The sequence below is a fragment of the Arachis hypogaea genome, chromosome 12 (assembly GCF_003086295.3).
Source record: "Arachis hypogaea cultivar Tifrunner chromosome 12, arahy.Tifrunner.gnm2.J5K5, whole genome shotgun sequence".
Classification (NCBI taxonomy): Eukaryota; Viridiplantae; Streptophyta; class Magnoliopsida; order Fabales; family Fabaceae; genus Arachis; species Arachis hypogaea.
The window spans coordinates 98,346,830-98,366,263 of NC_092047.1; the positions used below are offsets into that span (position 1 = coordinate 98,346,830).

General features: G+C 35.1%; 1 protein-coding gene across 1 annotated transcript; it reads left to right on the forward strand.

Annotated features, from left to right (window-relative positions):
* Positions 1-12,703: 12,703 nt before the first annotated feature.
* Positions 12,704-19,332, forward strand: LOC112727818 (BEL1-like homeodomain protein 9). Its single transcript, XM_025777728.3, has 4 exons — positions 12,704-14,727; positions 17,819-18,177; positions 18,308-18,368; positions 18,463-19,332. The coding sequence occupies exons 1-4, from the start codon at positions 13,531-13,533 to the stop codon at positions 18,991-18,993; spliced, it is 2,148 nt and encodes a 715-aa protein (XP_025633513.1). The 5' UTR covers positions 12,704-13,530; the 3' UTR covers positions 18,994-19,332.
* The last annotated feature ends 102 nt before the right edge of the window (positions 19,333-19,434 follow it).

Genomic DNA, 19,434 nt, shown 5'->3' on the forward strand with positions numbered 1-19,434 from the left:
GTATTAATGCCACATTTAGGATTAGAGTAATTATAGTTCTTCAGATCATCTTGAAAATTTTCAACCCATTTTTATCCTCCAACCAAACATACTCTAGTATTAAATTTTTAAGGTAATTTGCATATTCACAACTACAGATTATGTCAAAAGCAGAACAAAGCTTGAAATCAATACCTTTCTAAGTTTATCAATCTCCCAAACACAAGCATAAGACTAGAGATAGGACTTCAAATCAATGGCTAACCACAATTTTGTTCAACGGTTATCTAAAGATTTAGGACCTTACCACCTAAGAATGCAAAATCCTTAGGCTTCAGTTGCCACTTCTCGTGTATAAACGTATTCTTCCAAGCACAAAAAACGTCAAGAAACTAAATTTACAAAGCAGAAATTAATCCAACTATTAGCCCTTCTAAGCAGCTATGTTACATGCAATTAGAGCTACAAAGCTTTGATTCATAATCAGGTAAAAGAGAGAAGAAAACTTACCCCATTCATGACATTCTGCTCACTATCGGTCAAACCCAAGAACTCCAATTTTCTTGGCTCAAATACTCTTTGAAAGATACAAGTGCAATACAATACATCCTTAATTTTGAAGAATCTACGGATCATAGCCATCAACAAAATTTAGAATATAAATTTAGAATATAATTTGAGAAACAAACAGAAGTTGCAAACAATTAAGCAAAACTGAAATTGAACTGCAAATTCACACAACTTAAGAATTCACAGCTTGAGAGACAGGAACTGAAAACAACTAAAAAAATTGAAAAAAAAAAAACAACACAATACGAATAGAACACTCCTAAAATATTCAGCTTTTCCTTATTCCCAATCTCAGTCAATCAATTCTTCCTCAAAAACAAAGAGATTAAAATGGGACACTAAGATGAAGAAGAAAGGTTGAAATATCATCATATCTAAAATATCATTAACTATGTTGATCAATTATCTGGCTACAGAAGAGATAAGAAAATATAACAAACACCACAAGTAAAGAGCAATCATAGCTAATTCTTAAATACTTGATATTAGTCCTTTGAAGATCTCATATGACCCATCAGCCAAATAAGCTCCATAGCTCCCCACTGAACCAGAGATTAGAATAGGGCGTTTCTTGAAGATTCTACCATCAGGATCGACACCCGAAGAGCAGAGCAGCAAGGTGAGCTGCGGTCAGGCGAGGCGTGGTGCAGTGACGCGATGCGCGGCGCGACGATCCACGGTGAGGGAACGCGACGGAAGTGACACACCACCAACGCGAAGCATAGCAGAGCAGACGCTAGGGTTCTTCATTTTTGGGACAAAATGTTAAGGGTTAGTTTTGGTATTTTAAAAAGATGGGGTGAATTTAATTAGTAATTCTAATCTAATTAGGAGAATATTCTATTTTTGAACAGAATATTCCGTTATCTCAAACGATTTTGTCACGACAAGGACTAAATTGAAAAAAAAAATTAACGTATAGGGATCCAATTAAAAGGAAAAAAAAGTATAGAGACCTAATTGAAAATTTCGCGAAACTATAGGGACCAACAGAATAATCAAACCTACTTTTATCTATGACAAATGTAACAACTACCCCTTCTAGAAACAAAATTAAATTCGAAATTTGAAAATCAATTAGGAGATAAGCTTAGAATTTTGAATTTATGGATAGGAACCTAGTAACCACCCTCCATTTGAAATTTAAAATATCCCAACCACCCTATCCCCAAATCTATATAAATAGGGGAGCACCCATAGGTAGAAAATCACTCCTCTCAAATACTAATCATCTCCCTTCTCTCTCTACAAGAAAATAATATTCTGTGTGCAAACACAAGAGGCAAGCTCGAAGAAGCGTTAGGAAAATGAGTAGGGAATTATGCCTTTCTCACTTTATGTTGGCACGTAGTATGCTCTAGTTATTTTTCTTCCATCCATGCATGGTTACTATCTTTCATGTGTCTCATGGCATTAAGTACCTTTTTCTCATCCCTTATCCATATTGACCATGTCTATCTATTTTTGTCATTCATAATCTCTTGATTCATGAGTACATACCTTTCTACCATGTTTTATTTAATTATTTAGTATATCCTAATTTTATCCGGTGCATTTACATGACTTTTCATATCATTATATCATCAATGTTCCTTTAATATTGAGAGTACATACCTTTCTACCATATTTTATTTAATTATTTAGGGTATCCTAATTTTATCTGGTGCATTTACATGACTTTTCATATCATTATATCATCAATGTTCCTTTAATGTTGATAGTACATACCTTTCTACCATATTTTATTTAATTATTTAATATACCCTAATTCTACCATGTGCATTTACATGACTTTTCATATCATTATATCATCAATGTTCTTTTAATGTTGAAAGTACATATATTTCTACCATGTTTTATTTAATTATTTAATATACCCTAATTCTACCATGTGCATTTACATGACTTTTCATATCATTATATCATTAATGTTTCTTTAATGTTGAGAGTACATATCTTTCTACCATGTTTCATTTAATTATTTAGTATATCCTAATTTTATCCATCTTCATGCATGAATGCTTCTTGTATGACCCTCTTTTTATGTATGCTTAAACAAACCTTGATTGTAAATTGAATTGAGAGAATGATCTTTCGGTAAGGGAAGGTGACCCCAAAGACAAGATATCGAGATGATCCTTCGGTAAGGGAGAGTGATCGATCGAGATGATCTTTCGGTAAAGGAAGGTGATCGCCAAAACATTCGAGATAAGAACCTTGGTACGGGAAGGGGACTCTCTTTTTATACCGGTTTGAGTTCAATACCTTCCATGAAAGTTATACGTTAAGAAAGGAGAAAGTATAAATGAATGTTTTATTTTTATGTTTTTTTTAAAGATTTATTTATGATTATGTTGATGTTACATAAAGATGTTATCCTTCTAATTTTTTATGCTCTTTCCTTTTTACCTATATATTTTACGCTTTACGAGAGGTTCATATTACATGCCATATCATATGCCCTTTTTAAAAACCCCGCACGTGGGCTAGAGATGGATATGGAGGTGTTGCATAGCACTCCTACTGAGACGTTAGATTCTCATTCCTTTTCTTTTCCCATACTGTCTCCAGAGGAACATGGCACAGCGGATAGAGACGATGCAGTGCCCCCGAAGGTAACTTCTGAGTATGACCCCTCGAAGCACGCGTGGGTAGTTGCGACCACTACTACCGTGCTCCAACCTATCTACTTAGGTCGAGAGTTCGTGGAAGAAGAACCCCAGTTGCCCGTCGTAACCTTCCTAAATAGGAACGCTTCAGCATCTAGGAAGCGGTCATCTAAGGTGATACACCTCGAGTCATATTCCGAGACCGAGGGAGAAGAGTCCGACAACCCTGACCAGGAGGAAGACACCATGGAGGAGGATCCAGAGGAGGAGTTGAACCCTTACGGAAGTCCAAAGGTGGAATACGTGCCCTATTTCCCTACTTCGACACCCCGTCGAGTTTTGGTTCATCCCACACAACGGAACCGGATCTTCACTGCGCGAAAAGGTGTTGGAAGAAGACCCCTGGTACCTCGATTCGTGAATAACTGAAGAGTCCTGATCAAGGATAGGATAGGATACAAGTATGGGAGCCTCTTCGACGAGATTAGTTAGGACGTAATTAGTTTCTTTTCTTGTTATAATTTTCTCTAAGTATTTTATTTTGAACCGTACTCATGGTTAAGATATTATTTCACATTTATTCAAAACGTTGGAATTAAATAAATGTGAAATAATAACAAGAAAAGAAACTAATTACGTCCTAACTAATCTCGTCGAAGAGGCTCTCATACTTGTATCCTATCCTATCCTTGATCAGGACCCTTCAGTTATTCACGAATCGAGATACCAGGGGTCTTCCTCCAACACCTTTTCGCGCAGTGAAGATCCAATTCCGTTGTGTGGGATGAACCAAAACTCGACGGGGTGCCGAAGTGGAGAAATAGCGCACGTATTCCACCTTTGGACTTCCGCAAGGGTTCAACTCCTCCTCTGGATCCTCCTCCATGGTGTCTTCCTCCTGGCCAGGGTTGTCGGACTCTTCTCCCTCGGTCTCGGAATCTGACTCGAGGTGTATCACCTTAGATGACCGCTTCCTAGATGCTGAAGCGTTCCTATCTAGGAAGGTTACGACGGGCAGCTGGGGTTCTTCTTCCACGAACTCTCGACCTAAGTAGATAGTTTGGAGCATGGTAGTAGTGGTCGCAACTACCCACGCGTGCTTCGAGGGGTCATACTCATAAGTTACCTTCGAGGGCACTGCGTCGTCTCTATCCGCTGTGCCATGTTCCTCTGGAGACAGTATGGGAAAAGAAAAGGAATGAGAACCTAACATCTCAGTAGGAGTGCTATGCAACACCTCCATATTCATCTCCAGCCCACGTGCGAGATTTTTAAAAGGGGCGTATGATATGTCATGTAATATGAACATCTCGTAAAGCGTAAAATATATAGGTAAAAAGAAAAGAGCATAAAAAAATAGAAGGATAACATCTTTATGTAACATCAACATAATCATAAATAAATCTTTAAAAAAAACATAAAAATAAAACTTTCATTTATACTTTCTCCTTTCTTAACTTATAACTTTCATGGAAGGTATTGAGTTCAAACCGGTATAAAAAGAGAGTCCCCTTCCCTTTATCGAAGGTTCTTATCTCGAATGTTTTGGCGATCACCTTCCCTTACCGAAGGATCATCTCTATCGATCACCCTCCCTTACCGAGGGATCATCTCGATATCTTGTCTTTGGGGGTCACCTTCCCTTATCGAATGATCATTCCCTCAGTTCAATTTACAATCAAGGTTTGTTTAAGCATACATAAAAGAGGGTCATACAAGAAGCATTCATGCATGAAGATGGATAAAATTAGGATATACTAAATAATTAAATGAAACATGGTAGAAAGGTATGTACTCTCAACATTAAAGGAACATTAATGATATAATTATATGAAAAGTCATGTAAATGCACATGGTAGAATTAGGGTATATTAAATAATTAAGTAAAACATAGTAGAAAGGTATGTACTTTCAACATTAAAGGAACATTGATGATATAATGATATGAAAAGTCATGTAAATGCACATGGTAGAATTAGGGTATATTAAATAATTAAATAAAATATGGTAGAAAGGTATGTACTCTCAACATTAAAGGAACATTGATGATATAATGATATGAAAAGTCATGTAAATGCACCAGATAAAATTAGGATACCCTAAATAATTAAATAAAACATGGTAGAAAGGTATGTACTCTCAACATTAAAGGAACATTGATGATATAATGATATGAAAAGTCATGTAAATGCACTGAATAAAATTAGGATATATTAATAATTAAATAAAACATGGTAGAAAGATATGTACTCATGAATCAAGAGATTATGAATGACAAAAATAGATAGACATGGTCAATATGGATAAGGGATGAGAAAAAGGTACTTAATGTCATGAGACACATGAAAGATAGTAACCATGTATGGATGGAAGAAAAATAACTAGAGCATACTACATGCCAACATAAAGTGAGAAAGGCATAATTCCCTACTCCTTTTCCTAATGATACGTGCTTCAAATGTTCGTGATATGAAGAGTTCAAGAGTTATTTAGAAGATATTTTAGTTTATATTTTTAGAATATTTTATTTAATGTATTTTGATTTTGTTTATTTAATTACTAGATTGGGCCTTATGTTTATGGGCTTTAGGGTTTTCTTTGTTTTAACCTAATAAGAGGTTATAAATACCTCCTTAGCTATTGCAGTCGTAGCATAGAATGATTTAGAGGTTTCAAAACCCCTTTTTGGTTTCGTGATGAAACCATGGTGTGGACAATTGAGGTTGAGGAGTCCCTCTCTTGTTGCATCGGGGAATTGGTTAGAAGGTTGAGGAGTCCCTTCGAATCAATTTCCAAAATGATACGGAAATAAAAGATAAATAAGAAAATAAGAATTCAAACTGAATAAAAAGATACATTGAAATTAAAATAGGAACAAAAAAGATAAGTTGAAATTGAGTACAAAGAGAATCACTCTACTTTCTACCCAATTTCTTGACGCAACAAGAAAGGGACTCCTCAACCTAACTTGTCAACGACATAGTTTGGAAATTGAATCGAAGGGACTCCTCAACCTTCTATTCAATTCCCCGATGTAACAAGAGAGGGACTCCTCAACCTCAATTGTCCACACCATGGTTTCATCACGAAACCAAAAAGGGGTTTTGAAACCTCTAAAAATTCTATTCTACGACTATAATAGCTAAGGAGGTATTTATAACCTCTTAGGTTAAAACAAAGAAAACCCTAAAGCCCATAACATAAGGCCCAATCTAGTAATTAAATAAACAAAATCAAAATACATTAAATAAAATATTCTAAAAATGTAAACTAAAATATCTTCTAAATAACTCTTGAACTCTTCATATCACGAACATTTGAAGCACGTATCATTCTCCTCCTCTTCAAAAAAAGATTCGTCCTCGAATCTTGTAGGTGGAAAAAATAATATATGAAAAGGACAATAATTACAAGGAAGATAATTTCTTTTTTTTTTATTTTTTTTTCTTTTTTTTGTTTTTTTTTCACTTTAATGCTTCTTTTTTTTTACAATAATGAAACGCAAACGAAAATAAGAACACAAGAACAAAAAGAAAGACGCGAAAAATACTGGACTCTTTTTTTTTATGATAAAAGAAGCACAAATATAGATTAATAAGAATTAATCTAATACCTGAGCTCTGATACCAAATGATACGGAAATAAAAGATAAATAAGAAAATAAGAATTCAAACTGAATAAAAAGATACATTGAAATTAAAATAGGAACAAAAAAGATAAGTTGAAATTGAGTACAAAGAGAATCACTCTACTTTCTACCCAATTTCTTGACGCAACAAGAAAGGGACTCCTCAACCTAACTTGTCAACGACATAGTTTGGAAATTGAATCGAAGGGACTCCTCAACCTTCTATTCAATTCCCCGATGTAACAAGAGAGGGACTCCTCAACCTCAATTGTCCACACCATGGTTTCATCACGAAACCAAAAAGGGGTTTTGAAACCTCTAAAAATTCTATTCTACGACTATAATAGCTAAGGAGGTATTTATAACCTCTTAGGTTAAAACAAAGAAAACCCTAAAGCCCATAACATAAGGCCCAATCTAGTAATTAAATAAACAAAATCAAAATACATTAAATAGAATATTCTAAAAATGTAAACTAAAATATCTTCTAAATAACTCTTGAACTCTTCATATCACGAACATTTGAAGCACGTATCATTCTCCTCCTCTTCAAAAAAAGATTCGTCCTCGAATCTTGTAGGTGGAAAAAATAATATATGAAAAGGACAATAATTATAAGGAAGATAATTTCTTTTTTTTTTATTTTTTTTCTTTTTTTTGTTTTTTTTTTCACTTTAATGCTTCTTTTTTTTTTTACAATAATGAAACGCAAACGAAAATAAGAACACAAGAACAAAAAGAAAGACGCGAAAAATACTGAACTCTTTTTTTTTATGATAAAAGAAGCACAAATATAGATTAATAAGAATTAATCTAATACCTGAGCTCTGATACCAAATGATACGGAAATAAAAGATAAATAAGAAAATAAGAATTCAAACTGAATAAAAAGATACATTGAAATTAAAATAGGAACAAAAAAGATAAGTTGAAATTGAGTACAAAGAGAATCACTCTACTTTCTACCCAATTTCTTGACGCAACAAGAAAGGGACTCCTCAACCTAACTTGTCAACGACATAGTTTGGAAATTGAATCGAAGGACTCCTCAACCTTCTATTCAATTCCCCGATGTAACAAGAGAGGGACTCCTCAACCTCAATTGTCCACACCATGGTTTCATCACGAAACCAAAAAGGGATTTTGAAACCTCTAAAAATTCTATTCTACGACTATAATAGCTAAGGAGGTATTTATAACCTCTTAGGTTAAAACAAAGAAAACCCTAAAGCCCATAACATAAGGCCCAATCTAGTAATTAAATAAACAAAATCAAAATACATTAAATAAAATATTCTAAAAATGTAAACTAAAATATCTTCTAAATAACTCTTGAACTCTTCATATCACGAACATTTGAAGCACGTATCATTCTCCTCCTCTTCAAAAAAAGATTCGTCCTCGAATCTTGTAGGTGGAAAAAATAATATATGAAAAGGACAATAATTATAAGGAAGATAATTTCTTTTTTTTTATTTTTTTTCTTTTTTTTTTGTTTTTTTTTTCACTTTAATGCTTCTTTTTTTTTTTTACAATAATGAAACGCAAACGAAAATAAGAACACAAGAACAAAAAGAAAGACGCGAAAAATACTGAACTCTTTTTTTTATGATAAAAGAAGCACAAATATAGATTAATAAGAATTAATCTAATACCTGAGCTCTGATACCAAATGATACGGAAATAAAAGATAAATAAAAAAATAAGAATTCAAACTGAATAAAAAGATACATTGAAATTAAAATAGGAACAAAAAAGATAAGTTGAAATTGAGTACAAAGAGAATCACTCTACTTTCTACCCAATTTCTTGACGCAACAAGAAAGGGACTCCTCAACCTAACTTGTCAACGACATAGTTTGGAAATTGAATCGAAGGGACTCCTCAACCTTCTATTCAATTCCCCGATGTAACAAGAGAGGGACTCCTCAACCTCAATTGTCCACACCATGGTTTCATCACGAAACCAAAAAGGGGTTTTGAAACCTCTAAAAATTCTATTCTACGACTATAATAGCTAAGGAGGTATTTATAACCTCTTAGGTTAAAACAAAGAAAACCCTAAAGCCCATAACATAAGGCCCACGCTTCTTCGAGTTTGCCTCTTGTGTTTACACACACAGAATATTATTTCTTTGTAGAGAGAAAAGAGAGAGGATTAGTATTTGAGAGGAGTGATTTTCTACCTATGGGTGTTCCCTATTTATATACTTTTGGAAATAGGGTGGTTGGAATATTTTAAATTTCAAACGGAGGGTGGTTACTAGATTCCTATCCATAAATTTAAAATTCTAAACTTATCTCCTAATTAATTTTCAAATTTCAAATTTAATTTTTTTTCTAAAAGGTGTTGTTACAACAAATCTAACCTTATATATAACAACTCTAATCTTATCAATAACATTATCAAATTAAACCATATATAATATATATACTATATATTTTAATTTAGCCTTATCTATAGAAATTAACTATACCAACATGATCAGAATCATTCTAAAACTATAGTAAAAAATATACTTCTAATCTAATAATCAACAAAATTTTTAATACACAATCTTTTTTATTTATATGTTTAGCAAATATGAATAATGTCATCTAAATATCTAATCAATAGAAATAATTATATCATTTATTTCGAGTACTTTTTTAGTATTTGTATTTCTGAACTCTCTCAACAATAATTAAAATGTAAATAAAATGGTAAATTAACTGGAACCGATTTTGTAACCTCTCAATCACAATCGTTGTGGCTCAAATCAATTTATATAGATAAACCAAACATTAAATCACCCTAGCCAAAAACGATTTAACTACAGTCTTACTAGTAAATCGTTAGTCCCAAGGTTTTATATGGACATGAACCTAAAGCGATTTATATAGGTCTTAATCCTCTAATAAATTGATCCAAGAACACACTACTCATGCTTCTTATGCCATGCTAAATCGTCTTAGTTAAGGATGATTTAATTTATAATAGATTTAAAATTCAATAAATCGTTCTAGTATATGATTCATTAGCATTTCCTATTAAATCGTTCTAGGTCATAACGATTTGCATAAGCTAAATTTATAATAAATGTATTCAGTACAATCAGATAAAATTATATCTAAATAATTTTATATATGTACTTTAACTTAGAAATTACAATTCTAATAATAATTAAAAAATATTACAAGATTAAAATTTATTTTTTATTATTAATATTTTAAAAATATAAAATAAAATATATTATTAAACTAAAAAAATTAAATTAAAAAATTAAATTAATAATTAAATAATAATAAAAAATAATAAATTCTGATATATATATCTAATATTCCTCTAACAGTTATATAAACATGCATGCGACACCATTAACAGAAAATTAATTAAAAGAGAAAACCAAGTCGAATTTTAGAAATGAAATTATTAAGACGTTAAAATTTTTAAGAAATAAACTAACTCGATGCGTGTTTTTGATCGGACAAATTGAAAATAGTTATTTGTAATGTCTTACTAGAATAGTGAATAATATAAAGAGGAGATAAAGCAAGTGTATTGAGAAAACGACAAAAGAGAGGAACCCCGTTTGTCAGAAATATCTGAAACAACCCAACACAGAAAGAAAAGAAAGCAGCACAAATGTTACTCTCACACACACACTAGCACTCTTTACTCTTACTATTACCGGAAATAGCCGGTGTTCATCCGGTTTCTCTCGAAACCCTATGCAGTAGTAGCAGTAGGCGTTGCTATCCCCAACAAGAACAACATCATTCATCATTCATCAACAATAACACCCTCTTCCATATCCCTTCGAATAGAAATAGAACCGTCTTTTCTGTATATTCTCCCCGGTTCCGTTGCTACCGCGCGCTTTACGCAATCGATCGGATCGTGTAGATATCCCTTCAACACAACGTAGGTCATCGAAAGGGTCTCGAAGACTCACCAAAGCACGAAAGCCGGGATCTTTCAGAAAAATGGATTCCTATTCGAAGGGTGCATAACCGCATGGATAAGCTCACACTAACCCGTCAAAATGGGAAATTCATGGAAAGTTAGAATCACTACCGCGTAATAGTGCACCTACACGTCTTCATCGACGTTGTTTTTTGACCGGAAGACCTAGCTGATAGAGCTCTTATGCCTACTTCTACAAGTACGGAGGAACAAGGCTTGAAGGCGGATTAGCTAGGGAATTAATCCGACCGTGTATAAAACATATACATGGAAGATGAAGATAGCCATTGAAGAGACGATAAGAGCAAAAGCTTTGATGGCTTATGCCGACAGGAGCTGCTAGTCCAACTTCTTGAGCAGCCGAGATATTGCAGACCACTCAAAAGATAAAAAGATATCCTTGAGCCAGACCATCGTGGCGGAACGTACCTACCGTCAGGGACTTAGGAGCTAGGAAAGTGAAGCTTCACTCTCTCCAACCATTCACAATTTCCTGACTTCTCTATTGATCTGACCGGCTCGATTGAGACAGAGAGTAAAGGTGCGAATCGGCTAAAAGGCTGAGTCCCAATGAGAACCAAGAGAAGAAGGAAATTGGATTCCCAAGGACACATCTATACTACGGAGTGTCAACCAGTCGGAAGGAGAAGCAGGGGAGGAAGCCATTTCAAGGGACTTTGTATAGTTGATTATGAAAGTATAGATCGGGACTACTCAAAGCTACGGAATCAGTCTTTCCTGCCCTCTTGTCTTGACTTTTGTAAGAATGTTTCAATTCCACCCAATTTCGATAAAAGGTGGACAAATTCATAGCTGCCGCAGGTTAGACGAACTCCTGTACGGCGGCGTATTAGCCTAAGCAGCCGCTTGATTTAGTGTTACCCCTTAAACAGCATTTACTACGAAGGTTACCACTAGATGATCCATTACTCCTCAGAACTTATAGCTCACTCACGGAACACTTTCTATATCAATCTTGTACATCTTGAGCCGGATCTTTGAGTTGGAGTTTGTTTCAGAGCTGTTGGATGTTGCTCAGTGCTGCTATAAATTAACAACCAAAAAGCTCTGCGTCTATCTGTGAAAGTTTCTGCATTGGAGGCTGAACATGAGCCGTCTTCAAGACATTACGTGAGAAGGAGAAATGCTCCTTTGTAAGGGAAGAGGCTCACTTCTTAGGGCTCCCCCGTTGAGCGCCTGCGGAACACGAAGAGAAAAGCCGGTTCTGACTCCGTTCCGCAAAAGCTCTCTTCTAGGCGCTTATTCCCACTGCAGACTCCATAGCTGCAGTTACGGATTCAATTGCGACAAGATCTTATTCTTCCTTTTCTGATTCACGTGCAAAACCGATCCTCTTTCTTCTTAGAAAAGGTTGCTGACAGTGATTTGGGAGACTGAAAAAGGCTTTGTCAAGCAGGCATGATTGTCGCGTCGATCGACAGTTGAGAAATCCTATCTCCGGGGCCCGGACAGAATGAACTCTTACTGTTCTCGTAACCGGTGCCGAAAGCCGGAGCTGACTTTCACGAATCAAGCCCGGCCCTTTGGTAATACCAGAGGTGAGATGCCTTCCTACGGCTCACCATGAAATGGGCCATGTGGGCGAGTCTGGTGGGTTCTCACCGTAAGAGAATGTCGTCTTTTCGTCCTGTGGTACTCAGTTAAATATAAGGCCCGGTTAGTTGCTAAGGGCTACACCCAGAAGTACGGTGAAGACTATGATGAGACATTCGCACCGGTAGAAAAGATTAATACCTTTCGAATACTGAGACGAAATTCAATTCTTTTGCTGGAAAGACAAGAGACCAGAAATGAAAGATTAAATAGCTGGTCCAGCGATCGATGACATTTCAGAAGTCTGGCACTACATTGCTAGGTTCTAGTATGAAAGTTACGGAAGACCTGTGTAAGGGCATGCGGAGTTGGAACCTCACTGGCTTGGCTTAAGAATGCCAACTCACTTTGATAGCCGAGAGAAGCCGGTTGTTCGCTACAGCCTTGAAGTCTCGCTAGCCTCTCAAGGTGGCGAATAGAAGAAGCGGTACAAAGAGAATTCCAGGCAGGATTAAAAAGAATCCGATCCAACCTCTTCTCTATCAACCTAGCCTGGAATTATTGCAGTGACTCTGTTCCGGTTCTATATGCCAGATCTCTCTATCTGACTCATTTACGCACACAAATAACATATATATCTTAATAGAGTAATTTCTTGATATGGAATGCAATCGTGGGAAAGCTGTGCTTCTGCCAGATTAGCGTTAACCGTAAAGGGTCCGCTGTCTGCCAGGACAGGACCATCTCAATCTCGTTTTTTTCGCACTTTGAACAAAGAGAGAATCTCTCTGCGCCACACAAAATGAAAGACACACCAACACTCATAGACCCAGAACCCCATACCATATAGCTCCTATACACTTACTTCACAAATCACCCCTTTTATTTTTTTTATTTATTATTCTCAAATCAATTATTATTCATCATCATCATCATCAATTCACGTATCTCTCTCTCTCTCTTTCTCTTTCTATCTATCTAATCTTTTGCTTCTTCTTGCAATAACATACATCACTTGCTCTCTCTTGCTTACTACTACTACTACTACACTACTACATGCTCTTTTATTCTCTCCATGTCATTGAATAATCCCATCGTTTCTTCTTCTTCTTCATCATCATCATCATCATCATCTACTTGTTGCTGCTGCTAGCTAGCTACTACTTCTGAAAAGAAAAGCTTTCATTTTTTTATCTTTTATCTTTTGGTTACTTTTGAATTTTGTTTTCTATTTTTACCCTTTTATGGCTGAGGAGGGTTTTGAGGGTTACCATGTCCCACAACAAAGCAGAAGAGATAAGCTTAGAGTAGTTGTGGCTCACAACCAACAACACCACCATCAACAAACAACAACACTACTAGAATCTTCTTCCACTCCTCCTACTACTACTACTTCTACTTCTTGGTACGACCCTTCTTCATTCATTCCCTCCGATTTATTAACCTGTGCAGCAGCAACACAACAAGGTCATCACGGTAATTTCCACCTCAACAACGAACCTTCTAAACCCAACAACACCACCAACTTATTCGCCTCTTCTTCTGCAGTGAAGCAGGAAGAACAACAACGTTCTGGTTTGATGATGATGGGGTTTGGTGTAGTAACCGCCATCAACAACGGTTCTTCTTCTTCATCTTCTTCTCCTTCTTCTAACTCCTCTTCCGTTTCCCTTTCCCATCACCATGCTTACATGGATCCACAATCTTCTTCTACTTTGCATTTGAATAACCCGTCAATTCACGTTTTTGGAAACAACAACAACAACAACAACAACAACAACAATAATCCGTTGTTTCTCTACCAGCCACAGAATCTCAGAGATTTCGATAACCATGGCGGTTACGGTGGTGGTGGTGGCAGCGGCGGAGGCGGTGAAATCATGGTGTTCAAGCCTGAACCATTATCTCTATCTCTCTCTTCCCACAACCATAACCATGGTAGTAACAATAACAATCATAACAGCAACAATAACGGCAATAATCTTCCTCTAGAACTGAATCTTCAGCGGTATGGGGCTATGATTTGCGGTGGTGGTGGTGGTGTGATTCCGGGGTTGGTGGTTAACAGTAGTGGTGGGGGTTCTGGTACTTCGAACGAAGTTTCTAGAAGCTGTTCGTCGGTAATGGTGGTACCACAAATGATGGGTCCATTTACGGGTTACGCTTCGGTGTTGAAGGGATCGAGGTTCTTGAAACCAGCACAGCAATTGTTAGAGGAGTTATGTGATGTTGGTGTTGGTGTTGTTGGTGCTGAAGATAAGATCATTGTTGCTGATGCTTCGTTAATGGAACCTCCTCCTACTGCTGCTAGTACTACTACGCCATTAATGGAGTGCTTGAATCATTCTCATCATGAAGATCCTCTATTGCTTGCAGATCAGCATGCTGCTGCTGCTGTTGAGAGTCGCAAGAAGTCAAGGCTCTTAACCATGCTTGATGAGGTTTGTTGATTTCAAAATTCTTGACTAATGTTATTTGGATCAATTATTCATAGAAAATTTTAATTAAAAAATATATATTAAAAACAAGTTAAACATATAAATATATGGAGGAGGCTGATTTTTGTATTTGGATATATACTTGTGTATGGTAATTAATAACACCTACTTCTCTATTATATTATATTTGATTTTGATTTTGATGTGGTTTTGTTATCACAGTCCAACTTTTTTTTTTCAATGCTTAAATTGAGTAAAGTTTTTATAGACACAATTCAATTTTGTAAATAAGGATATATTTTTTTTAAAAAAAATTATTTTATTTTTTCCCTCTGATTTGTGTCACTGTCATTTGAAATAATTGGTGAAATGGGGTTTCATTCTCTTGTCAACTTCATATCTGAGTTCATGTTTATTGTAAAAAATTTTTTGTCACTTTGTCCACTTGCATTTTCTGTTTTAGATCAGTTTTTGTCCAGAAGGAAAATGGGTTTCTTTACCAAATTTGCATGTTCTCCTTTTATCTCTCTCTTTTTTTTTAAAAAAAAAAATTAATATATTCTTTTCTTCTTTTTTGAAAGTTATATTATGTGCTCATGTTGATTAATGCTTGTTTAATGATTCCTTCCAAGTGGAAGGTTAGTTAGGTTTGCTAGTACATAAACTAGTACAAGCAAGTTTATTATTACACATATTTCTTGAGTTAACTCAATTTTTTACTACTTTACAAGTTTTAAATCCTCAAACCGAGTTTAATATGATATGATTTGACTATGATTCTAGTTTACCTAAATTCTTGAGTTATATATATATATATATATATATATGATGGATCAACCTTTTGTAACTAAGTGTATTAAGATTCTTGCAATTAGTGTGATGGATGGCCCTCCGTGAACTCAATTATCTTTATGGAAAAGTTAATGGGAGGGAATATATGCACAAAGAGATTGGTATTGTAAAGGGGCTGACAACCATTGAAAGATATCTAATTGGTGGCAATGTTACCGATTTGGAGGGATAATTTTGCATAAAGTTGAAGGAATCCATTTGGAAAGATTTATACTCTAAATTAAATGAAAATTTTAGTGATATGATTGTGGAGGTGTTCAAATCTTTTAAAGAAAGAAACTTAGATACATATGTATATATTCTTGATAAGGTGTTTTGCCTTTTAAGTGGGATTGGCTTTGTTTGTTTGGGATTGTTTTGACAAACTCTATTCTAAATTATGGATATTATAATAGTAGAGTATGTCGCTAATAATAATTCTAACTAAAAACTAGTGATATAATTTAATTTATTCTAAACTCTTTAGCCGGCAATTATTGTTCATATTTGCCTTTTCTTTTTCCAACATGATGAAAGTAATATTCTCATATATGATATGGTGAATATATATTTGGCGCATATATTCATTCTGTGCTGAATATTAGATATTCATATATTAGGACAACATGAATAATAAACCATAACATGGAATTAAACAATATTTTTTAATGCATGGCTTGTTAAGGATATTAGAAGTAGTAAAATGTTTTTATAGAAAATATAAATCTTGTAAGTCGTTCTTTATGGCATGAATCTATTGGAAATGTAAAAACTTTCTACTTTCACTCTTTTAACCTGTGCTCTTAGATCATCACTTGTTAGCTAAATTCTAGTTTTATATTAAGGATAAATGATTTTCATAATGAAGAACATAGATTTTGTTTTTCAGGTGTAGTATATATATTTTTTAATTTTCACCCTACTTTTCCCTACCACATTTGTTATATACTTATATCACAGTTACTGCATAGTGATTAGTTCCTGTGGATTCCATACCCGTGATTCACCAGTGTGGGAGTTATGACCAATGCTTGTGCAAGGATTTAAATAAACGGTGTAACCATGATGTAAATTAAAGTGGTGCTAGATCATTATTACAACTAGTAATTTATATACTCCATTTGCTTTCTCAACATTAGATTGCATATTTATACACTCTTTTTACTACTAACAAGTCTCACTTTAGAAATTTCCTATGATATTATATTACTAATTGTAGCTTTAATTGAATGTTCCATTGTCCGTATGCTAAAAACTCTTCTGGTCTTAATATTATCATTAGTTAAGGCCCCAATAGAAATATTTAAACTATTTATTGACAGGATCAACAATTTTTGTGACCATAAACTAAATAAAAGCTTCATTGTTTGGTAGAATAATTAAATATGTGTATGTAATATGTATATGTGGATGTACATGGGTTCTTTTCCGAATTTAAGGGTATAGGAAAACATCAGAATGTGCTGTCATGTCACCTATGGTTTTGCATCATTATGGTTGTGTAGTATACACTTCCTTTGCTTATCTATTTATGACTTTCACCCTCTAAGAGAGAAGCAAACTATTGTGATATTTTCTTTCTTTCTTCTTTTTTCTTTTTTTAAAAAAAATGAAGATTAGTATCTATGTAAATGTGAAGATTAGTGGACAATATTTCCTCCCTATTGTAAGGGCTTTTTCTTCTATCCCTATGACTTTGAACAATTTAAGAGTTATTTGTGTTGATCATCAGGCAAACCAACTTAATTATTAGTGAACTGCATTGTGTTACCTAAAATCATAAACCTTTGGAAATAAATTTGAAGTCAAAAATCAACAATCAAAGTTAATATATGGGTCTTTATCCCATCAATTGTTGCTTGAAATACCTATTCATCAAGCCTATAATTGGATCGTGTCCTTGTTTTTCTCTGGTTTCCATTTAGGGAATTATTAATTTGTTTGTCTTGTTCTATGTTTCATCTAATGATTTCTAGACCTATTACTATATGATGCAACGGAGACTGAAGATTTTGCTATGGTTTGAAATGTTTGTTATCCAAGTTAGTGAACTAAGTATTATTAACCTCTCTATGCTTCTATCCACGGCATATCGATGCCACAGGGTTCTTGTCCAGTTGGCCAAATAATTAACTCAGTACTAAAATAATATCTGATGAATTGGGCATTTGAAACGATGACTATTGAATTTCTTGCATAAGTAGTCATAATTCTGGTTGGTAAAACAATAATGTGACAACTTTTGTTTCTTTATGATGAACAGGTTTATAGGAGGTACAGGCAATATTATCAGCAGATGCATGCAGTGGTAACATCGTTCGAGTATGTTTCGGGCCTCACGAATGCAGCTCCATATGCGAGTTTGGCCATAAAGACAATGTCCAAACACTTTAGATGTCTTAAGAATGCAATTACTGACCAGCTTCAGTTCAACAATAAGACTCATTTTCAACTAAGCAACAGGAAAGACGAGTCTCCGAGATTCGGCAACAATGATCGTGGCCCTTACGGCCAAAGGTCAGGATTCATTGAGCACCAACCTGTTTGGAGACCTCAAAGAGGACTCCCTGAGCGCGCCGTGACGGTTCTCAGGGCGTGGTTATTCGAGCACTTTCTGCACCCGTAAGTTCCATTTTCGTTAGATAATTCAGCCAAACATGTTCAGGAAAAAATGTCAAATCATCTAACGATTTATAATATCATGTTTCTTGTACTTATTCATATCACTGAGTTATTTTTCGGCCTCATGCAGTTACCCGACCGATACGGACAAATTAATGTTGGCTAAACAAACTGGTTTATCTCGTAGCCAGGTGAGGGAATTCTTGATAATTAATCTTCATTTTCATGCTTATCATTTATGATTTTGTCAACTGATTATTTTACTACATGTATCTATTTTTTCAGGTGTCTAACTGGTTTATTAATGCAAGAGTAAGGCTGTGGAAACCAATGGTGGAAGAAATACACATGCTAGAAACCCGGCAAGCTCAGAAAAATACTCAAAGAGAAGAGCATAGTAGGAACAAGTCGAGCGATCCCTTGCCTTCGGATAACACAACGCTTGTTTCAGATAATCCATCGACCTCGGCCGCCGATAAATTTCAGGAGGCACCTTACAAGCGAGCTATGAACGAGCTTCCGAGCATGGCGATTAGGACTCAAGAACAAGTGAATCTTGCATGCCACGGCAACCAGCAAGTTGGCATTGGAGTGAGCATGGGGAGTGCTAGCAATAATGTGTCACTTACACTAGGCCTTCACCAAAATCATGGGATTGGTTTGGCCGAACCGTTTCCATTGAGCGCGGCTCAGCGCTTCGGCCTTGGTCTCGAAACCAATAATGAAGGCTATGTCCTGAGCGGTTTTGAATCGCAAAACCGGCATTTCGGAAGGGATGTTATTGGAGGGCAACTATTGCATGACTTTGTAGGATGATGAAGAATCTTAGAAGAAGAAGGTCTTCAATCTTTAATAGCTTTGCTTGGACTTTTCAATTTGATTGGGGTGATAAAAATACTAACCATGTTTCTGTTGTGCTCTTTCATGAACCATCAAGAAGGAAATAGAATTATTGTATAAACTCATTTTAGGCGAGGGGTAAAAATGTCAATGACACTTTCATATGCTGATCCGATTCACCCTTTGTACTATGGGAACAAATCCTATGTTTCTGTGGCTTTTTTTTTTCCAACAAATATTTGTAAGGTGTAAGCTCTTTTCCATTTTAAATCATTGTCATCTTTGAAACCGGTAAATGGATTTCAAATTCGTAAATTTGACCTGCGTTCAAAGCATTCCAACCCGCATGACGTGGAAACAAACACTGAATCTTGCACAACATGGATGTGCATTGAAACTTGTTATCTCAGTGGTAAT

Excerpts from the sequence above, each read along its gene's own strand:
- LOC112727818 (XM_025777728.3), top strand. The coding sequence starts at position 13,531 with ATGGCTGAGGAGGGTTTTGAGGGTTACCATGTCCCACAACAAAGCAGA. Across the intron at positions 14,728-17,818 it reads TCTTAACCATGCTTGATGAG|GTTTATAGGAGGTACAGGCA; the intron begins GTTTGTTGATTT and ends TATGATGAACAG. Across the intron at positions 18,178-18,307 it reads TTCGAGCACTTTCTGCACCC|TTACCCGACCGATACGGACA; the intron begins GTAAGTTCCATT and ends GGCCTCATGCAG.